General features: G+C 40.1%; 1 protein-coding gene across 1 annotated transcript in view; it reads right to left on the bottom strand.

Moving 5' to 3' along the window:
* Positions 1-23,364, bottom strand: part of LOC124720215 — a 364,115-nt gene that overhangs the window by 43,581 nt on the left and 297,170 nt on the right. The window contains exons 26-27 of the mRNA XM_047245536.1: positions 22,804-23,028; positions 21,517-21,745 (exon numbers count right to left, since the gene is read on the bottom strand). Coding sequence (XP_047101492.1) covers positions 21,517-21,745; positions 22,804-23,028 — 454 coding nt within the window. The remainder of the gene's footprint in view (positions 1-21,516; positions 21,746-22,803; positions 23,029-23,364) is intronic.

Genomic DNA, 23,364 nt, shown 5'->3' with positions numbered 1-23,364 from the left:
GTTAAAGCAAAATCCAGATCCAAATAAAACACCAATGAAGGCAGAAACTAATGAAAAAGTTCACACAGAGATGCCTCTTTGTCATAAACAAGATAGGTGTGGAAGAAGTGTTGAAAATAATCGACGGAATAGTTAGCACAGATACGGGTCAAGAATAAGAAACACCAAAGAAACGGGGAAAACAGGAGTAGATAAGGCAGGAATAGATGGCATTAAATTGTTAGAAATGCAGACTGGAAATGGCATGATAATGAAAGAATACTGAAATCTAGGAAATAAGATAACACATAATAACTGAAGTGAGGCAGAGGTCCAAAGCAGACTGGATTAGACAGGGCTTCCTTCAACAAAAGGAACCGACTGATCTCAAATATTGGTATTTACTGGAATGATTTTAGTGTGCAATATGCATGACACCTGTTCATAACTACCTGCACTGTTTCCACCACAATATACATGGCAAATAAAATATTCTTGAGTAGTAAGTACTGAAGCGTGCTTCTAGGGTAAGATTATACATAAATGAAACGTGAACCATGGGAATGCAAGTATTTTGTTACGAAAGTTGCCCTACAGTTCAAAATAAGTGGACACAGGAATGATGCCTACATGAAGGCCACAGCACCTGACAATAGTCTATTTGCTGGTATGAGTTACATCAATACACATACATAACATTCATCAAAATATTTTTCTTTGATTTTCTTTATACATAATATCTTGTTTCCTAATTTATTCCATAATATCAAATTAAAGAAAAGTGTGAAGCAATGCTGGGAACAATGGATTCTTTCCAAAACTGGAAGTGATCAAATAGTAATTATAGCAAGGAGGTGGGGTTAAGGAGGGAGGACCACCTCGGTTGTTGCAACAATCTTATGTTATATACAATCAATCAACATTCATAACTTTACAAACTATGACAACAGCAATTTCTAACAGCTGGTAAACTAAAGCCACCACTGTCTGTAACTCCTATACTGTGTGGACAGTAAAGGTGGGTGGGTGAGGGGGAATGTTTAGACAAATGTAACTTAACAAAGCTTTTAAAATCTAAGCACAGTTAAGAATATGAAACTTCTATTTTCGCATTCTTATGAGAAAGTTTTGAAATGTGCCCTAGTAACCACAATTCTTTAACACATGAAGCATGTTATTGTAGGCAATATGCAATAAATGAGAACTTTTATTGCAACATACAACTGCCAAAGTGATGAAAGTAACACCACACATTTACTGTAAACAAACGATCATTCGAAGCAAAAAACTCTAGAAAATATGAGCTCTAAAGTGCTGAGCACTACATCTTCACTACCGAAAAACACGTTTTCTACTGAAGATCTGCTCACGGCTCTTGAGGAACGCATTTTAGAGCCCATGTTTAGGGAATACGGAAGCGTCCGATCCCACCCGTCTGTTTTGATCCATGAAGTCACAAATATGGCGGAAACAAAAACACACACACACTTTCCACAAGAAGCCTAATGACACTAACGGGACAAGCGCCAAGTGTGGGAAATGGGGTGTTTTGGGTGGGGGGCAAACTAAATATAAACAAATTTAGACGCCTTGCGTAGCTACAACGTGTAAGTGAAGACCGCCATGCATGAATACCCACCCACCTCCCCAGGGGTCATAACCCCTGCAACCCATAGAAGATAAAGATGCTTCAGTAGCTGATTAGTGTTTTTTGTCTTAAAAAAAAAAAAAAAATCTCTCTCACGGGATAGAACGAACAGATCAGAAAAGTAAATAAAATAAGGTAAAACAGAACTGGAGACAGCCACACTCAAACCAAACTCCGCGCCGTCATGACATCACACACGACAACACCCTTACGTCACGGGTCAAAGCCGACGCGTGGGATCGGACGCTTCTGTCGACCCCATGTTTAATACGACGTTTTTTGCTTTGAATTATCGTTCAATCGTATCCCCGAATACTGGTCATTCCTCCTGGGACACCATATATAACTTGTCCCTTTTGCTGGAGAAGTTGGTAGTAAGGCTCTGCCTTGTTCAAAGGCGGTTGCAGTGGGAAGTGTGTTGGAAAAACAAGCCCCTCGTATTTCTCGCAGGACAGGCAGCATACCAGAATCAAGACTGCTTTCAAAGTGCCTACTACACGTGCCTCTGTGTACTGTATTGTATCGTAGCCAGAGCTGGCACCAGGTGGAAATATTTTGCACAAGTTCAAAGTCATCTGACTTCCAATTCCTCCACTCCCAGAAAATGGTCAAGTTAAATTTTGTGTATAGTAAGGGGTGATACAATGGACATGTGTTCATAATGCAAAGACCTGAGGGGGGAGGGGGGGCTGGCGCCTTAATTTACAGAAGCGCAATTTCAAGAACTGCAAAGATGGGGCAAACTGTGCTGAACAAGTAATACACGAAATAATTAAGAAGAAATAGTGTCGAATGTATGCAAGAACCACCATTCTTCGTAACAACGAAGCAGCAATGACCATAGAGTACAGTGTGTAAACAAACAATAAGCATTTCACTGTGTTTAAGCAATTTATTCAAAAAATAAGCTTACCGTAAATTATATTCCAATCACTTTACTCTCCTATTGCGTTTTCTAATTAGCGTTTGGGAATGGGAATTCTTAATTTAATGACGATAAGGTATGCCAATATACTTCTGCACCACATCCTTGCTTCATTTGGAACAACATCAACAACAACAATATGCCAATGGCAGAATACTTGATGCATTGGGTCATTTAATTTAAAATGTGTCATTTCTACCATTATGGACGTCACCCTTTGGTTTAAAAGTTAGAGCGGCTAAATTTGTTGCGTCACAATTGAAATGAATATCCAGTTTTTATGGCCTCACATCACAGCAGAAAACCGGGTCTCCCGGCTTGGCTGATTTCATGTTTCGTACATCAAATTCACAATACACGTTGTGATGTAGGCCCTGTCAACCGAACGAAAGATTACGGAGAGATTTGTCGGTGGGAACATGTCCGTGCAGACTGGAACAATTTACTAAAAATGTTTCCTATTGCATAAAAAAACTTATGTTGAAAACGCGTAGTTTATCGGACGGAAGCGGCCTCGTAACCCGTTCTCACACGTACTTGGAGATTATCGCTACGGCAGAATGACTGCACTCACCGCACGCTAAGTAAACAGCATACGACAACGACTCTGAAGGCGCAGGGCTGACTTCGTGTTATCTTCTTGCATAATCAATCTCAACTCAGCATGCAGATAATCTTCAGAGGAACCGATACCTTGTTCCATGTTTATTTCAACACACTCTTTGGTTAGCACCTTTCACACGAGTACTTATCACGAACCAGTTACGTACTGGGAGAAAACGCCCATTACACGACTCTTGTTTCGATACTTGTTGCCCCGGCCTGCAAGCACTGTGCAACAAGTGTTCGCTGGGCGCAGATACAACCTTGTTGCGCCCGTTCCTTCCTTCTATTTTTTTTTTCTTTTTTTCCCCTTCTTCTTACCGAAGCCTCACCCGTTACCACGGAGCACGCGTCACGCACCGACGAACGCCCAACAAAACTTACGACTGAAGAAGTGTCTGATCCGTCATCCACATTGGCTACTACAGACCATAACCAACAGTATCTGCGTATGGGGTGAGGAATAAATTAATAGACGGACAAAAAAAAGTTCACAGCTGTTGGCAGCTCACGATACCAACACAAACACTGAACTGTACGCCATGTTGACCTTCGGCGGTCGCTGACTTGTAAGCTGCTACGTTGGCAACGAAATTCTTGTAAACAGCTGCCGGACGAGCTGTAATCTAGCTGCATGCATTCCATTACGTTGAAACAATCGAGTGGCGCCAATACCAACGTTGCGGAGCAATACGAGCCCGTTTATAATCGAGATAAATTCTTGTATTAGTCTTCAAAAGTCTCAAATGAAAATATGATTTACCTTCAAAAGGATCAAATGATTTGTACACGTGGGCAAGTAGCAAGGACGGAAGACAAAATGGCAATTAACAATACTGAAAAATATAATCACAAATCCAACCCGGCACGACGGTGAAGATTCACGGGCTGGCTGATTTCGTCTTTGTTCTAAAACCATCAGTATATAGCCTTCGGTCTTCTTAGAGGGTTACGTGTTTACAGTACGTTGATTTATAACCTGTAGTTTTAGTATAATGCGTTTTTGGTGACATAACGCGTTTTAATTTTATTCCAGACGTGTACTTGTTTCAGCAGCATAGTTCCATAATATAATTTGCATCATACCATGTTTAATTTTTTTTTTTTTTAATGGCACAGAGAGACTACACGAAAATTAATAACCTGAAAAATTAAGAAGTTCTTGTTACACTTTTTTCAACTACAGAAAAGCAAAATCCCACTGAGTACTGGCACACCTGTCGGCTTGTAAAATTTGCAATGACTTGTCTGGCGTAAATAATATGCAAAAGGACATAGCTCTACCAAACAACTGAAAGGTATTTTGACAGGACAGAATGTTATGTCTGCTGATCCCTTCTTCCATGTGATTACCAGGCAGTAATCAAAGTGAGTACTAAAATAAAGGCAGAACAGCAACAACTGGCCTATCGAGATTTGTTATTAGGTCATTGGAAAGGAGAGTTCATTCAAAAACAATTAACAGTGACATAGAGAACGAGTGATACGGCAACCTACTCAAATAATAAGAGTCACAATGACAAAAATGCATCACTCAGTATTTGGAATGGTCCTCATTAACTGTGTTCTCTTTGTGAAATAAGCAACTGATCATCTCCTTGAAGAAGTAATTATCTTTTACATATTGTACTACGACCTAATTTCTATGCTTGGAATGAAAAACTGTAGAAATTTTTTGACTGATCAAGATTCATTTCATTAATTTTTATTTTACTCACGCACATTTCAGCACTTCATTATTATTATTATTATTATTATTATTATTATTATTATTATTATTATTACAGTTATGTGCATTTTGTTTTTGTGACATGAAAACACTTTGTGGAGGTTCCTATGATTGATAGATCGATTTTTCAAGCTACACAGGGACTTCATACAGTAAGTTACACATGCCAAGACCATTACACGAGAAGAGTGACGCAGTGTGAGAGGAGAGTGTATGTTGCAGAGAGTTCTATTTTGATTGTATGTTGCAGAGAGTTCTATTTTGATTGTATGTTGCAGAGAGTTCTATTTTGATACAGATAGAGCAAGTGCAATACTGTTTGCAAGTGAAATGGCGTGACTAATGGAACCAGTTACTAAGTTACACCGCTGTCGGTGAATTTCGTCGACATTGGCAATTACTTAGCCAGCCGATGTCCCCTGCCCGTGATGGACCGACAGAAGCTGGAAACATTCTTCAAAGCTGAAGTACACGGAACAATGGGCAACGTTACACAGGTGTGGGTGGTAGTTATGGAGAAGGAAGGCCACTGGTGTCGACCAGTCCACAGTTTCCAGGCAGATGAGGAACCGATTAGCAGCAGATGCAGATATTCTGACTGAGAACACATTCACACAATGGTTGTCAAATGCCTCCATCATCACGCAGTGGATTTCTATTGACAAGTAACTAACAATTGGTGAAACGTTCCAACTGTCATTTACGGCCTACGTTGAAAAATAGTGCCCTCTATCTGTGTCACTTTGACATGTAGTGCAGCATTCAATAAAAGCTACTTGACCTGCTACAGTTATGTGTAACTTGCTTTATGAAGTCCCCTCATATTTCTATACAAACAGGAGTGATAAGTTGAGATACTGTATATGAAAAAACTGAAGTTGCTTGCTTGCTTTCTTCCGTATATTCGTGCTAATCTCAGGGACTACTCTACGGATTTTGAACGGGTTGTAACTAATAGATACACTGATTCACGAGGAAGGTTTTTGTGTATAAATCATAAATATTTCCTGGACACTGTCTGAATTATGACGAATTGACATCCCCCATCATTATGGAAATGGTGCTATTACCATCTAGCATTACAGATGCCACAGCTCTTACGAGAACAGCAGTGACTGACAATTAGCAAAGCTCAACCGAATTCTGTACTGGGCAGTTCCGTACTGGGCCTCGTGGTCTAGCAGTAAAGTGCTCGTCTGTAAACAGAGTTTGTGGTATCGAATCCCGGCCAGACCTTTCGTTTCTCCGGTCGGGCAACTGGTCACAATCACGTGACTCGCCTATGTGATGTCTGACTGATTACAATTGTTTCAAGAAAATGTGCAGATACAAAATCTGTCCTCCCCCTCCCAACTACTTCAGGATGTAGAAACATTTTTAACCAGTGCAGTAGATGATTCAACTTTCATTTTCTGCTTTCCTCGAATAAACATAAATGTGAACACTGTTCTCTGTATGGCAGGGAGACATGTCTGCCATAAAAGGTTCGTGACAAAGAATTGCAACAATGTGTCTCAACAATGAGCGAGGCTACATATTTACATCAAGCGTGCTTGTTATTCCCCCCACCCCACTTTCTTTGTGGTCTTCTCACACTCGCCATTCTGGCTTGTAATTGCATTCAAAAAACTGTCATGTGCTATGTGTTGTAATGGAACCAATTTCTGAAAATTCATCTGAACAAGTGTGCCCAATCTGTTAACATCGAAGTGTGTTTCTTGTTGCCATTCATGATGGAAAAGGCGATTTGCATCTCAGTTTGGTATAGCAATACTGTTGCCAAGAAACTTACTGCATTTTCTGCTGTTTACAACAATTGAAAAAATTTAGAAAACTGATATTGAATGATTCTACTGCCACCAATGTATGTTTCATGTAAGGACCATAAAGATGAGATGTAAGAGATTATGGTTTGTATGGAGGTCATGGACAGTCGTTTTTTTCCTCGCTCCGTATGCAACTGGAGCTGGAAAGGAAATCTGTAGGATTGGTTCCCTCTACTGGCTTTCGTATCTCTGTGGATCTCAGATTTGTGTTGTGTACAGTAGGTTTGGGTGTGGTTCTTTAGCAACTGCTTTATAAGACAGAAGTTCCTACTGCAAGGAGGGAAAGAAGGAAGAAAGAAAGAAAAAAAGGATGAACGCCGAGAATGTGAAGAAGTGTTCTGTCTCCTGAAAGAGTCCTGTGAGGAATGTTTCACCCAAATCATCATTTATGTTTACTGCCCACAATGGGAACAGGTGCAATCCATTTACTCCTAATTGGGTATCACAGTAATCACGAAGGAAATAGAACACATCTTTATGCCCTTTTGTGCACTGCTCCCTCATGGTCTATCTTACTCAATAGCAACACACAACAAACAGCAATAATCCTCCATTCATTACTTGCAAGATAAGAAAGGAAGGAAGTAACCACGCAAGGCAATTGTCTCGAGTACTGTCACTGGTATACATAGAAATAACCCGAGTTACAGGCCGAGACCCTTTCACCATTTAGTTACAAAACGCGTGTATCGATTTCTTCACTTTATGAGCACAGATCCATCATCCTTTCATCACAGAACATAGGTTAGTCATGAAATATATTATTCTTTCAGTAGGTCATTTTCTCCAGTGTTGTAATTGAGGGACTTCCAGTACGTATTGATTCGATTATCATGATAATTATAAAGAAAAATTTGAGGGTCATCTACTTTGCACTTGAAATCCAGAAAAAATAATCTGTGCCACCGAAGTGAAGCTCTGTCATAAGTACGATGAAATTCAGAATTTGTTGTGCTTTATGAACAGATTTTGGACAGCGAATAGAATTTGACTTGACATTTCAATTTCAAACTGCACATAAAAACTTATCTAAAGAAAAACTACACGTGAACTATTCATGAAAGTCTAATTTCTGGTATAAAGTTAATACGAGAGTGTTAACAGTTTAAAAATTGAATTAGAGTATGTGAAATCCAACAGGAAGTTAGCCTGTAGTAAAATTAACATTCTACACACGATGGTTAGTATGAAGGTGACCACTCACCTTGAAGCTGAAGCATCAAGAATTAGGCAAACATAAAGAACACTGAATATGTTGCTGCATTTTCAGGCAATGTGCTAGCATCAGAACAGTAGGGACGTAAGAGGATGGACAGTGAGTGAGAAGAAAGAAAGGTAAAATCGACATAGCAACTAAGGACAGATGGCATTATATAACAAGATAGAGCGAGCCATATATCACTATTCATACAATATGGGACAAGTCATGGTAGCATAAAAACAACAAAAAGATTAAAGGTGAACATTATACAGAGTGAAATCGTATGTAATCTTTTCACTACTTTTGTTCCTGCCATGGCTTCCCAGCACCATATCAAAATCACATTGTGCACTGTATGGAGCACCTTCATAGTACATACATTAACAACAGGAGTAATTTCAATGAAATCATTGGTACCATTAATACCACTCTTTCCTTCAGGAAGTAGAAATCAATACGTAAAAGTTTCCTGTAACTGTGGCTGAAATGACGGTTTTATCTGTTGAGTGACAGTTGTTTTACAGCATGATACGGCAGTACATCCACATGGCTTTTACAGTAAATGTGTCCAGCTAACATTGTGTTGTTGAGTTGAGAACCAACAGTAAGGATGAACTACAACAGCTAGATATCTCAAATAAAAAAACCAGAGAAACATGGCATGCAATGTGGAGAAAAGCAAGATATGGTGGTCAGCAAAGGAGGAGATGCACAACTTATTTACATTAAGGAACAGGATACTGAAACTGTGGACAACTTAAAATATTTTGGTGGAGTGATAATGCAACATACAAGGATGGAGGCAGAAATTAGTATAAGAGTACAACACAGCAATGGGATTTACGAGTTTGAGAGGGGGCTTAATCTGGAGAAGGAAGGTGACAGCTAAGTGTAAGGAAGTGGCATACAGGACACACTTTACATCCATACTGACACATGCAGCAAAGACCTAAAGAAGAGAGTAGAGTAGAAACCAAGCTAGTGAAATGAAATTCCTCAGAAGTATCTTTTCAGATGGGCCTGAAACATGCATTACAAGAGGTTACACCCCCCCCCCCCCCCCCCCACACACACACACACGCACGCACACACACACACCTGCCATAAAAAAAAAATTATTTTTTAAAAGATATATATTTTCAAATTGTTTGCAAACCAAACTTATCCCCTTCAAAATACTCTCAATTACAACTAATACATTTGTCCCCCGATGCTTCCACTGTTAGAAACATTTTTTGTAGTTGTCTTTAGAAATGGCTGACAGCTCCTCCCTCGTTTTTCCTTGAATATTTCAATGTTGCCAAACCGGTGTCCTTTCATGCCCCTTTTTCACGCATGGAAATAAGAAAGTCGTACGGAGCCAGGTCAAGTGAGTAAGGTGTGTGTGGAGTAGAGGAACTGTGCCATTTTTAGCCAAAAACTGTCTAACAGAGATGGCTGTGTGTGCAGGTGCATTGTCATGGTGGAAGAACCCATCTCCTGTCTGCCACAAATCGGACCTTTTTCGACTAACACTGTCATGCACAATCTTCTTAAGACTTCCAAATAAAAGGTTTGATTGACAGTCTGACCTGGGGGTGGGGGGCAACTCTGAATGAACCACGCCCTTGGCATTGAAAAAGCAAATCAGCATTGTTTTGATGTTTTATTTGACTTGACAACATATTTTTGAACGGGGCGACGATAATGTCTTCCATCGGCTTGAGTGTTGCTTTGTTTCTAGGCCGTAAGCATAGTGCCATGACTTATCACACCTTTTACAGAAAATCGGGATCAGTTTCGAGGTGGTGTTTCAAAGCATGACATGTTTGAACCTGATGTTCCTTTTGATTGTTAGTCAGAACCCATCTAATCTTCAGCATTCTTCTGTACCACCACATTTCAAAAGCTTCTGCTCTCTTCTTGCGTAAACTGTCTATTGTCTATGTTTCATTTCCATACATGGCTACACTCCTTACAAATACTTTCAGAAAGGACTTCCTGACACCTTATACTTAATGTTAACAAATTTCTCTTCTTCGGAAATGCTTTCCTTGCCATTGCCAGTCTACATTTTATATCCTCCCTACTTTGACCATCATCAGTTATTTTATTTCTCAAACAGCAAAACTCATCTACTACTATGTGTCTCATTTCCTAACCTAATTCCCTCGGCATCACCTTATTTAATTTGACTACATTCCATTATCCTCATTTTGCTTTTGTTGATGTTCAAATCATATCCGGCTTTCAAGACACTGTCCATTCTGTTCAGCTGCTCTTCCAGGTCCTTTGCTGTCTCTGGCAGAATTACAATGTCATCGGCGAACCTCGAAGTTTTTGTTTCTTCTCTATAGATTTTAATTCCTCTTCCAAATTTTTCTTTTGTTTCCTTTACATATTGACTAACGTGGGGGATAACCTATAACCCCGTCTCACTCCCTTCCCAACCACTGCTTCCCTTTTGTGTCCCATCGACTCTTATAACTGCCCTCTGGTTTCTGTACAAATTCTAAATAGCCTTTCGCTCCATGTATTTTACCCCTGCCAGCTTTAGAATTTGAAAGAGAGGATTCAAGTCAACATTGTCAAAAGCTTTCTCTATGTCTACGAGGGGACACAAAAAAAAGAAAGAAGGAATAACATTGCTACGAGCGGAGCTTGTGTAGTAGGCACTGCCACTAAGCGTGTACTGCCAGTTGGGTGCCATCTGTGTTGTTGAGCCAGCTCATTCTGTTCATCTGCTGTGATGTTTTAGCTATTGCTGTTCTGTTCTTATTTCGTTTTTTATGGTGGCCAGTGTAAGTGGCAGCAACCCTTTTCATACCCAAATCTACAATTAAAACTCACTTAACTGAGTTTCTAGATAACCCATTAATCTTTGTCAGTTTATCACCTGTCTGTTGAAGGTCTGTGACCGTAAGCTCTCGAATTTTTTCACTATTCTCGTCAATTCGGGAAGTTGACGGATGTCCCAAACGAGGTTTGTCGTCAATCGACATGTTGCCATTTTTACACCTAGAAAACCACTCTTACACTTGAGTTTTTCACATAATGTCATGTCAGACAGCTGTTTTCAACAGTAAAACAGTTTCAGCAGCAAAACAGTTTCAGCAGCATTTTTACCACGGAGAAAACAAAATTTCATAGTGGCACATTGTTCACTTAAACTTGACATCATAAAAAACAAAAACAAAACATTGATGCCAAAAACAATCACAGCATATGAACAGAATAAGCCGGGTGGACAACACACGTGGCACCGAACTGGCAATGAGTAGTGCTATACACGCCTAATGGCAGAAATGCGTAACACACAAGCTGAGCTCATGGCAATATTATTCCTTCTTTCTTATTTTTTGTATCCCCTCGTAGACATAGAGAAAGCTTTTGACAATGTTGACTGGAATACTCTCTTTCAAATTCTGAAGGTGGCAGGGATAAAACATAGGGAGCGAAAGGCTATTTACAATTTGTACAGAAACCAGATGACAGTTATAAGAGTCGAGGGGCATGAAAGGGAAGCAGTGGTTGGGAAGGGAGTGAGACAGGGTTGTAACCTCTCCCCGATGTTATTCAATCTGTATACTGAGCAAGCAGTAAAGGAAACAAAAGAAAAATTAGGAGTAGGAATTAAATTCCATGGATAAGAAATAAAATCTTTGAGGTATGCCGATGACACTGTAATTCTTTCAGAGACAGCAAAGGATTTGGAAGAGCAGCTGAACAGAATGGACAGTGCCTTGAAAGGAGGATATGATTTGAACACCAACAAAAGCAAAATGAGGATAATGGAATGTAGTCGAATTAAATCACGTAATTAGATTAGGAAATGAGACGCTTAAAGTATCAGATGAGTTTTGCTGTTTGGGAAGCAAAATAACTGACGATAGTCGAAGTAAGGAGGATATAAAATGTTGACTGTCATTGGCAAGAATAGCATTTCTGAAGAAGAGAAATTTGTTAACAGTAAGTATAAGGTGTCAGGAAGTCCTTTCCGAAAGTATTTGTAAGTTGTGTAGCCATGTACGAAAATGAAATATGGACAATAGACAGTTTAAACAAGAAGAGAATAGAAGATTTTGAAATGTGGTGCTACAGAAGAATGCTGAAGATTAGATAGGTAGATCATTTAACTAATGATGAGGTACTGAATATAATTTGGGAGAAGAGAAATTTGTGGCACAACCTGACTAGAAGAAGAAAGCGGTTGGTAGAATACATTCTGAGCCATCAAGGGAACACCAGCTTAGTACTGGAGGGAAGTGTGGGGGGTTAAAATCTTAGAGGCAGACCAAAAGATGAATACATTAAGGAAATTGAGAACGATACAGGTTGCAGCAGTACTCTGAGGTGAAGAGGCTTGCACAGGATAGAGTGGCTTGGAGAGCTGCAGCAAACCAGTCTCTGGACTGACTGCAACGCCCCCCCCCCATATGTCACTGAATGACATATTAAATATTTTCCCATTTTCTACTGCTGAGTGGTTTTATCAGCTCATTATTCACATAACTGCAAGTCTCATTTTGGCATTTTCAATTTATCTTGCAATATAAGACATACAGTATTTTTATTATTATTATTATTCACGTTTGGGCCCTACTGGACCACGCGAAGTACAATCACGGGGCATTCAGTTATTTTCTTTTAGACTTTCTCTCTGCCCAAATTGTTTTCATTCTCTCGGAATGAGCTCTTTTCCTTTCATCAGACCATGTGGTTCCAGTTTTCTTTGGTTTTTCAGCTTGACCAACTACCCAGTCATGAATTTTTTGCCCAAATAATTTTCTGTCTTGAATTTCATCTTGTTTTATATCTGCCTCTTTCATGTCCTCTTTTATAGCAGCAATCCATTTTATTGTCTCAAATTTAGCTTTACTTCGATTTTCGTAGAATTCCACTACTTGTTTAGTTAGTCTGGTAGCATCCATTCTTTTAATATGCCCATAAAATTTTAATCTGCGTTTTTTCATATCCGAATATATGCTGGTGTATTGTTGAATTTCACTATTTGCTCTTAGCCTGTATGTTCCTTCTTCAGTATATTTTGGACCTAGAATTTTTCTGATTACTTTTCTTTCTCTTTTTTGGATTTCTTGAATGTCCTTTTTTCTGTTTAAAATTAGCGTTTCAGCCCCATAAAGGCACTCTGGTTTTATGACCGTGTTGTAATGTCTCAATTTAGAGTACCTCGAGAGACATTTTTTGTTGTAGATGTCTTTTGTAAGTCTAAAAGCTGTCTCCATCTTTTGACAACGAATTTCATTTCCAATTTTTTCTAGACCAGTCTCTGAGATTGTTTCACGTAAATATTTGAATTGCGAAACTCTTTTGATTTTTCCATACTTAGTTTCCAAAAGTTTGGGTGCCAGTTTGTTGCTAGTCATATACTGTGTTTTTTCAAATGAGATTTGGAGACCTACTCTTTCTGCTGTTTCTTTAAGAATTTCTATTTGTTTCTGAGCAATTTGGATGTCCTGTGTTAGAATAACCAAGTCGTCTGCAAAGGCCAAACAGTCTATTCGAATATTTGTTCGTCCTAATTTCACTGGTTGGTCAATTTTGAACTCCAATTTTCGTTCGCGCCACTCTTGTATTACTTTTTCTAGAACGCAGTTAAATAGCAACGGAGAGAGTCCATCACCTTGCCTCACGCCTGTTTTTATTTCAAAGGATTCTGAAATTTCTCCTCTGAACTTTACTTTTGATTTTGTACCAGTTAGCGTGTCTCTGATAATTGCCGTGGTTTTAGGATCCAGGCCTTGGTTCTTTCACAATTTGGAAAAGAGATTCACGATCCACTGAGTCATAAGCCTTTCTAAAATCTACAAAGGTACAAACTAGTTTTTTATTGTAAATTTTTTGATGTCTGAGAATTAGTTTGAGGACTAAAATCTGTTCTGGGCAAGATCTATTTGGCCTGAAACCTGCTTGATATTCGCCAATTTTCCATTCAAGTTGTTGTTGTGCTCGGTTCAGAAGACATTGAGAGAGGATTTTGTATGTGACTGGAAGAAGAGAAATTCCTCTGTAATTATTAACATCAGTTTTGTCTCCCTTCTTATGAAGTGGGTGAATCAAGGCGGTTTTCCATTCATCAGGAATTTTTTCAGTTTGCCAAATGTTTTGCATGATATTTTTAATATAATTATAAAATGTAAATTAGATGGCTTACATCTATTTTGCAGATATTTAAGTTTTTATGCGTCACTGAACAGTGTTTAGGAGAATGTGTTGAGACCGTGTCTCAGTATCCGTGCGGTAGAAGTTTGTTATTGCTTTACGGATTGTGTGCACCTTTTTTTTTATCTGCAATTATGTTCGCCGATGACATTGTAATTCTGTCAGAGACAACAAAGGACTTGGAAGAGCAGCTGAACGGAATGGACAGCGTCTTGAAAGGAGGATATAAGATAAACATCAACAAAAGCAAAACGAGGATAATGGAATGTAGTCGCATTAAGTCGGGTGATGCTGAGGGAATTAGATTAGGAAATGAGACACTTAAAGTAGTGAAGGAGTTTTGCTATTAGGGGAGCAAAATAACTGATGATGGTCGAAGTAGAGAGGATATAAAATTAGGACTGGCAATGGCAAGAAAAGCGTTTCTGAAGAAGAGAAATTTGTTAACATCGAGTATAGATCTAAGTGTCAGGAAGTCATTTTTGAAAGTTTTTGTATGGAGTGTAGCCATGTATGGAAGTGAAACATGGACGATAAATAGTTTAGACAAGAAGAGAATAGAAGCTTTTGAAATGTGGTGCTACAGAAGAATGCTGAAGATTAGATGGGTAGATCAAATAACTAATGAGGAGGTACTGAATAGAATTGGGGAGGAGAGGAGTTTGTGGCACGACTAGAAGAAGGGATCGGTTGGTAGGACATGTTCTGAGGCATCGAGGGATCACCAATTTAGCATTGGAAGGCAGCATGGATGGTAAAAATCTTAGAGGGAGACCAAGAGATGAATACACTAAGCAGATTCAGAAGGATATAGGTTGCGGTAGGTACTGGGAGATGAAGAAGCTAGCACGGGATAGAGTAGCATGGAGAGCTGCATCAAACCAGTCTCAGGACTGAAGACCACAACGACAAGATGTAACTTTGACAGCACAATCCACTCCATAGACATATATATGTTTACAATGAATTTACATTTCACATTTGGGCAATTTCAGTGTTAGTAGTTACATACACAGATCATATTATTCTATGCTTTCATGTAACGTGTAAAGGTATAAATTATCTCGAGAGTTCTACTGGTTGCTTTCGTTATTTTCTGGTATTGTGAGATGCTGAAACTTATCCTCAGGTTGTCAATAAAGTTTTCTAAATATTGCTTGTGATTTTAGTTCTGTTTGCTCTTTAAGAATTTTGTCTGGAAATGTGGCTGTGTGGAAAACAAGGAGAGACCTGAATGAAGATGTAAGGAAGGAAAAGTGAGTAGAAAAATTGAATGATACAACTGAAAAGAGTGGGTTAAAATGGTTTGGACCTATACAGAGAATGGAGGGCACAAAGCGTTCACATAGCTGACCCATTGGGCTCAGAGAGGCCAGTAATGTCTACAGATCGCATCACTGCAAGGCAGTGCAGAAAACAGTAATAATACAGACATACATCGCAATGTGACAGTGTCAGACGAACACGTATCTCGACCGACAAATGTCATCACGTTGACAACTGACTGTAAATGTCACGAACCTGTGAACATTTGAGTGCAGAACGTTTGTTAAGATTTTATACTGACTTGAAATACCTACACCACGGACCCAAACCGCACACACAGAAATTTCTTCTCTTTTCAGTTTTCCACTATACACATAAGGCATATACCACAAATACTTAGAATTGCTAAATTCTTAGCCTCGCAGTATTTCACAACATCTTATCATTCACGGTACAGTTTACGAAATCCCAATGCCAATACTGTCGACGATTCACAGAGAAACCTTATATTTAAAGAAACATTCTAAATTCACAATTTACTAAGATTGTGTTATTCAAATTCCCAATATTCATGTGTTTCAAGATTGGCTTTGCTTATTTAAAAGCCCTCATTCTCCTTTTCAAATGCACATTTCACTTTTTCTAAAAGCTTTATACTTAAAAAAAAAAGTTACTAGTAACGAAAATTAACATACCTGCCTGGATAGTCTCGCGCATGCTGGCACACCACTTCGAGGAGGAGCGCCAGCCCCAGATTGAATCCACCCTGCGGATTAACGACACGAGCCAGTGTGCCGGCCACCACAGCTATCGCATCCGACTAGGTGAACATCGGATCGGTACCCCCCGTCCCAACTCAGTTACGCGATTCACAAACATTCTCATACTTCCACTCAGATACAGAGAGCTGAGGTACACAAATTCTGACCCCGGGTGGAAGAGGTGGTGACAGCAAACCCAGATTAACACAACCCCGTACAGACACGGGTTAAGGCCAGGTAAAAAAAAATCTTATATTCCACGATGATGTTACAATGCAATTTTGTCAGAATTCCACTGTTGACGGTGTAGTGTAACATGCAGTTCTATGGGGTAACATTTTGCATTTTTAGTCTCTTAGGCTGACAAAAGATGTCTGTGCAGGTGAAAACTTAGATAGCTGTTAAGTGTTCCGACGTCCTACTGTGCACACTCCTGTTTTGGGAATGAGCTGGCGAAATGAAAGTCACACCAATTCCAGACATCGCTAACGCGCGGCGGCAAGTAATCTTCTCCGACTGCTGTGGTGGAGCACTTCTTCCAATACCGCAGTTTGAAGCTGCTCTGGAGGCCAAAGACGCAACAGCAACGTGCAAGAATGTTAACACGTAAAAAACGAGAAACGTCACTATTTGAAAGAGCTGGACAGCTGTTGTCAGAGCAAGCCACACATATTGTAATCTGTCAATCGAACTATGAAGTTAGATCTGATCACCCGCTACTGTAACCGACACTGTACAGAGATAACACTGTACATAAAACATAGAAGAGTTGACGCTAAGTTGTTTACGTTATTTGATAGTTCGGACAGATTAAAGCTCTCCTCCAGCACTCACACACGTCTACAAGGAGATGAAGACCGACAACATGGTTCTATGACACTGCACAGCACAATTACAAAAGTAATTAACTGCAAGCGTGGCGACCGGAATTTCTTTATGAGGTAAAGTGAATGTACGTGCTTCCGGTGACAGAACACGCTCGACATGCACCACGACACGAGGTAATACCACGAAACACCTCTACAGTGTATTTGAAAATCACTGTGCACTGAACTACGGGTGTAGATTAAGTCGGAAACTCGAAACGAAGTTGTGGAACTGTTTTTTCTGTAGATATGAGATTTTTCTATTAATTCATTCTACTGTTACATAACATGTAACAGTTAGTTTCAGTGGATGAAAGCTACTGAATGTAATGCGTAGTGTTCAGACGTTCAATTTGTTTTTTGTCAAATGTGTGTTTCGATAAGGCAATAAATACACAATTTAGTGCAAGAGGCATTTCCTGAAAAATTCCCAGAAACAGCCATACCTCATCGCATTTTGTAGACTTATTGAGAAGGGGTTAGGCAAATACCAAAACTGTTCCCATACAGAGTGACAGGAGCACACAAATTGAACAATGCAGATTATGAAAAGTGAATCTGTTACTGCAAACGGTTTACATCTTTTACTGAGGGGAATACCAGAGATATTCGTGATGTCACCTCTTATACAGATTATACCTCGTTCCACCTCTCTAGTCATGTTAACACACAAAACACGATTACGGTCAACAGAGAATCGTTTTGCTGCGCTCGGAACACCATCGCACGACCAGAAAATTTGTATGTGGGTAGCAATATGCATACAGTGCATTAGTGAACAAAATTTTTGAAGGAATTGTGGATAGTGAACATTAGCGTTTAATGACCTGCGACTTCATCGGCCAGCTAAAGGAAGATGAAATCTACTACTCACAGTTTTGACAAGTTGCAAACCTGCGGACACAGCTAACGACAATATGCCGTCTCCTGAAAGAGTTTTCTGGGGAATGCGTCATCTCAGAAAACCTATTGCCCCTAACTTTCTGACCTTGCTCCACCAGACTTATTTCTTTGGGGAGCAGCAAAATCTGTAATGTTTTGCAATCACCCGTGTACACTATGTAACTACAAAACTGAAATAACCACATATGGGAGAAGCACCACAATCACATCTGTAACATGGGTTTTTCGATTAAATTAAGTCATTTTGGACTTGTGTAGCTGCCTGTGGTCATCATTTGCAACACTTAACTACCGTATTTACTCGAATCTAAGCCGCACTCGAATCTAAGCCGCACTCGAATCTAAGCCGCACCTGAAAAATGAGACTCGAAATAAAGGAAAAAAAATTTCCCGAATCTAAGTCGCATCTGAAATTTGAGACTCGAAATTCAAGGGGAGAGAAAAGTTTTAGGCCGCACGTCCAAATCGAATCAAAGTTGGTCCATTGTAATATGAGACACAATTTAGGTCGAATGAATGACGATACAGCTACAGTAGTTTGGTTCGAGTCGTAAGCTTAGCAGTTAAGCTTTACCAGGTAGCCATTGCTATGTGTCAGCCGCTCCGTCCGTATTTATACGGGTACCCTTCCTTTTTCATGTGCTTCGTCTGGTTTGAATCTATTGCTTATTTTGCTTCGATCTGATAAGTGCCGTTTTCTTTGTTATAGGTGCTTACGTCACTCTAAGCTGAAAATGCATTACTGTACTGTGTCATGCATTGTTTGTCGCATTCTGATAGTGCGTGTTTACGGACTGTCGCCGCTCGCGGCATAGCTTGCTTTTGTGCGCGCTACTGCCGCTAACAATAAAAAAAAAAAAAAAAAGAGAGAGGAATCGTCTCATTAGCAAAACAATGGCAAGAGACTGCTACTTGTTGTTACTTACACTGCTGCTTTCTTTGATAATGATCAACAAGAACCAAATAATAGACTGCGTATGATAGAACATGTTCTGAACGACAGTTAGGCGAAAATTTTTCTCCGTTTGAAAATCTTTGTGGCCGCTTCTTTAGTACATCAAATTCTGCACAGAAATTAGAGTCATCTTAGATTTGAAAATCTAGTCAGTTGCCGTGCTTCATTTCTGACTGTGTCACTTAATACGAATATAAACATGATACGTATATTCTTCCGCGTTTGCTGTTGTCTCACTCTAGTTTCGTAGTTTATTAGGCAGGCAGGATTTAAATGAGATAGCAGCAAACACGAAAGAAAACATGGCAAAATGTTTATATTCATATTATTCTTATGGTGAAGAGGATACTGCATGTGATTCACAATTCATAAAAGTTCCTATTAGCAACCATCTCTTGTCACAGGTAGGAAAAATTTCAGAACGTAGAGTTGGCCATATTGACAAACGTCCCAAACGGTCTTGCCAGTCGGATTTCCGTAGTACATTGAAATTCTGCTACATTCGAAGATGAACAATACGGAGTTTGTATTTACTTCGTTGGATAATGTATGAAAATGCAGTGGTCGAAACTCGAGGCGTAGAAAAAAAGCTCGTCTTCCATCTTTTTTTTGAAAAATCTATTTACTGACACAGAGGTTTTGGCGCCAGCATTTATCTTTGTGCCTACAAAGCATGCCTGTGTAGCGCTACATATATTCGACGGCAGAAGTTAGTTGTGGCGGCACCAACCGACATTTTTCAGAACTTCCGCTTGCTTTGCACTCGATTCTAAGCCGCAGACGGTTTTTTGGATTTCAAAAACCGGAAAAAAAGTGCGGCTTAGATTCGAGTAAATACGGTACACGACAACTTTCCAGATGCCCTGTAGTTTTGTATACATGATTTTTCTTATTGCAATCTTACTAAAATAACATGTTAGTTTATGAAATAGTGAAATTATAAAATTAAGATTTCCAGAAGATTCTTGGTCGGCCTTGGAAATTACTGTGCACATTAAAACTTCTGTCTCAAAAAATAATGTCTTTCATTTACATAAATTTAAGGAGATAAGCAGCTTATGGTTACATCAGCTTACTTCACTGCCTATTGTATCTTTCTATCTTTTACTTTTTCTGTCTGCTATGATAATATCTAAAATTTAATAGCTTCGTATTTTAACATTTCGCAATTTCTGAACTACATGTGTCCCTACATAGTCATCGCACACAAAGCTGCATAGTCAGCGTGGTTATTACTTTACAAGTTGGACAGCTACCACGTTAATTTGTGCTACTAATGAAATTTTGTAGAAACCACTGATTCTCTCTCTCTCTCTCTCTCTCTCTCTCTCTCTCTCTCTCCAGAGGCACTTTTGGTATTTTTTTTGTGAAGGATATTTACCTTATTTGTAACATTTTTTAGGTTTGGCACAGCATTTTGGTAGGTGATATTGTTTTGTCCTTTGACGGCATCGGTAAACAATTGCTAGCATGCCGTGCAGTCAGGCCGGAGGAAAAGCGGCAACTGACAAAATGTGCAAATGTCAAATCAAAACATCTTCACCCATCTAAATTTCCAGTTTTATTTTATATGTGCAACCAGTTTCAGTGTTATATTGCACCATCTTCAGGCCCCCGGCCGACATGTAGGAAGAATCGCATCTCTTACAGAGTCGAAATAGGGGTCAGCGTGCAGTTACTGATATCTGTAGATTTCTTCTTAACACAGCAATCCCTTCAATCGACAATCGATTTCGAGTGTACGGGAGATGGGATTCTTCCTATACGTCGGTCAGGAGGCTCGAAGACGGCTCAACCTAACGCTAAAACTGGTTGCACAAATAAAATAATAACTGCGAATTTAGATGGCTGAAGGTGTTTTGTTTTGACATTTACACGGAACAGCCAAGGTCCCACAACCACTTTGAATAAAGGTAGACTTACAGAGAAAAAATTTGCAATTGACACCTGACAAATACGAGGGAAGTCTTCGAAATACCACAGTTGGAAAAGATGACATTCACTCACTCCCAAACCCGGATATTTGTAAATTGAGGAAGCAATATACGAGACGAGTAAGAAAAGAAACCCTTTAATAGTGATGTCCAGCTCGACACGATCACGTCAATTAAATATATAGCCGCAATGTCGCAAAGCGACTCAAAATGGTACGAGCGCAACACATAGATTTTAGGAAAGGCGAATTGTCGACTCGGGTTTACTGGGAGAATATTGGGAAAGTGTAGATTACATATTATGGAAACTGAACAAAACACTCGTGCAACTCACTGTCGACTAGTGCTCTAGTGTTCGGGACCGTCAACCGGCCGGATTAAACAATATATCGAAGCAATTCAGAGGTGTGCCGCTAGATTTTTTATAGGTAGGTACGATCATCACGACAATGTTACTGAGGCGCTTTACGAACTAAAATGGGAATCCCCAGAAGGAAGACAACTTCCTTTTTTGCAAAATACCGAGAAAAATTTCGAGAACTAGACCACACAGCCGGCTGCAGAAAGATTCTAATACTGCCAATGTACATTTCGTGTAAGGACTGCAAAGACAAGATAAGAGGAATCGAGGCTCACAAAGAAGCATCGCACCGCTCCATTTGCGAGTTGAACGGACGATTAGCCGAGGTAGAAGGTACCCTCCGACCTGCACTGTACAGCGAACTGGAGAGTACACGAGTAGACAAAAATGCACTCACTTTTGAGCGGGGGCGGGCCGACGCGGCCGTCGTGCGCCACGCGCACGTGCTGCTGCAGGGCCGACACCCCCAGGAAGAAGCGGTGGCAGGACGGGCACACCATCTCCTTTGCCTCGTACGCCGCCAGCAGGTTCTCCACACTGCTGCCGGCCCCGCGCGCCGGCCGCATTCCGTACTGCCTCTGCGACAGGGGAACGGCGGCTCGGTGATACTGTGGCTCGGGGAAAACCTGCCGTGGTTAGCAAAATAGTACGGAACTTTGTGAAACAAACATTTAAAAATCTACTCCTTTTCCAGGTGGCCAAAAATTACTGTACGAACACTACATTTACCGTACACCAGTAAAACAGAGGGAACAAAAGTCATCTATAACCTAGCAGAAACAGGACACAGAATGGAAATAGTAATCGGAAAGGGTGTAAGGCAGGGTTGTAGCCTGTAGACGTGTTATTCAATTGTTATTTAATTATTATTCAATTATTACAATGAGTAAAAAGTGGAAGAAGCCGAGGAGAAATTTGGAAAAGGAATTTAAGTTCAGAGAGAAGAAATAAAAACTTTGCACTTTACCGAAGACATTTTAATTCTGTCAGAGATGGCAAACTACTCGCAACACGAGTAAGAACGTCAGAATAGAGTTTCGAGAAGGTGTTGTGAGACGAATACTGACGGAAGTAGAATGGGGATAACGGAATGCAGTGGAATTAAATCGGCTGATGCCGAGGCAAACCGACTGGGAGATGACACACTAAAAGTAGACAATTTTTGCTATGTCGGCAGTAGAGTAACTGATTATCGTAGAAGTGTAGAAGATATAAAAATTGGAATGGCAACAGTAAGAAAGGCATTTCCAAAAAGAGAGACATTTGTTAATGTCTACAATAAATTTATGTGCTAGGAAATATTTTCTGAAAGTGTTTGTCTCGAGTGTAGCCTCGTATAAAAGTGAAGTGTGGATAATAAGTAGTTCAGACGAGAATAAGAATAGAACCTTTTGAAATGTGGTGCTGCAGCAGAATGCGAAAGATTAGGTGGGTAGTTAAAGAAGGTAATGAATTGATACGGGGAAAAACTGGCACAACTTGCTGAAATTAGGAATCGGTCGATAGAACACGTCTCGAGTCGACAGGGAATCGTCAGTTTGTATATGTGGAGGGTGAGGTGAGGGACAGTAAAAATTGTAGACGGGGACCAAGGCTCGACTACAGCGAGCAGGTTCGTACGGGTGAGTGGTGCCACAGTTATGTGGAGGTGGGGAGGCTCACTCAGAGCTGCCACTATTCCCACCTTGACAGAGCCGACGACATGTGCCACGGGCACGGCACCTCCGGTCCCAGTGCGCCGGGCGGAAGTCTCCGGGACGGCCTTCTCGATGCCCGTCGGTGTCTCGCCGCCCGGCCCCGCCGGCACGGCCGCACTGTCGCCGCCTCTGCGGGTGACGTCTGCAGCTGAAGCCTCCGGGGCGGTCCGTTGGTGGTCCAAGTCCACGATGTCCGCCTCCTCCTCCTCTTCCTGAAGCAGAGACTGCAGGATATTTTATCTGAAAGTTATCTCTGGCATCTGAGCAATGAAACTGGAATACTTGTTTAATAAAACATATTTAATGAATTTTTGCCAACACTAATTTGGAGATACAGTACGATCCCAACTATCTGGGCTAATTTGGACCCGAGACAGCACGGATAATGTAAAACCGCAGAAAATCCGAAACAGCAGTTTACTGCAATTATAAAACAATCAAACAAAACTATACTTAAAATACTTTGTTTTCTATAACTTGCCTTCAGTTCACTTTCCGGATGTAGTTGACCAACTTTTTTTTGTTTATCTTTTTCATTCTTTTTTCCC

This window comes from Schistocerca piceifrons, chromosome 11 (assembly GCF_021461385.2).
Source record: "Schistocerca piceifrons isolate TAMUIC-IGC-003096 chromosome 11, iqSchPice1.1, whole genome shotgun sequence".
In the NCBI taxonomy this organism is placed as follows: domain Eukaryota; kingdom Metazoa; phylum Arthropoda; class Insecta; order Orthoptera; family Acrididae; genus Schistocerca; species Schistocerca piceifrons.
The sequence above is the reverse complement of the archived record's forward strand: the minus strand, read 5'-3'. Positions and strand labels throughout refer to the sequence as shown.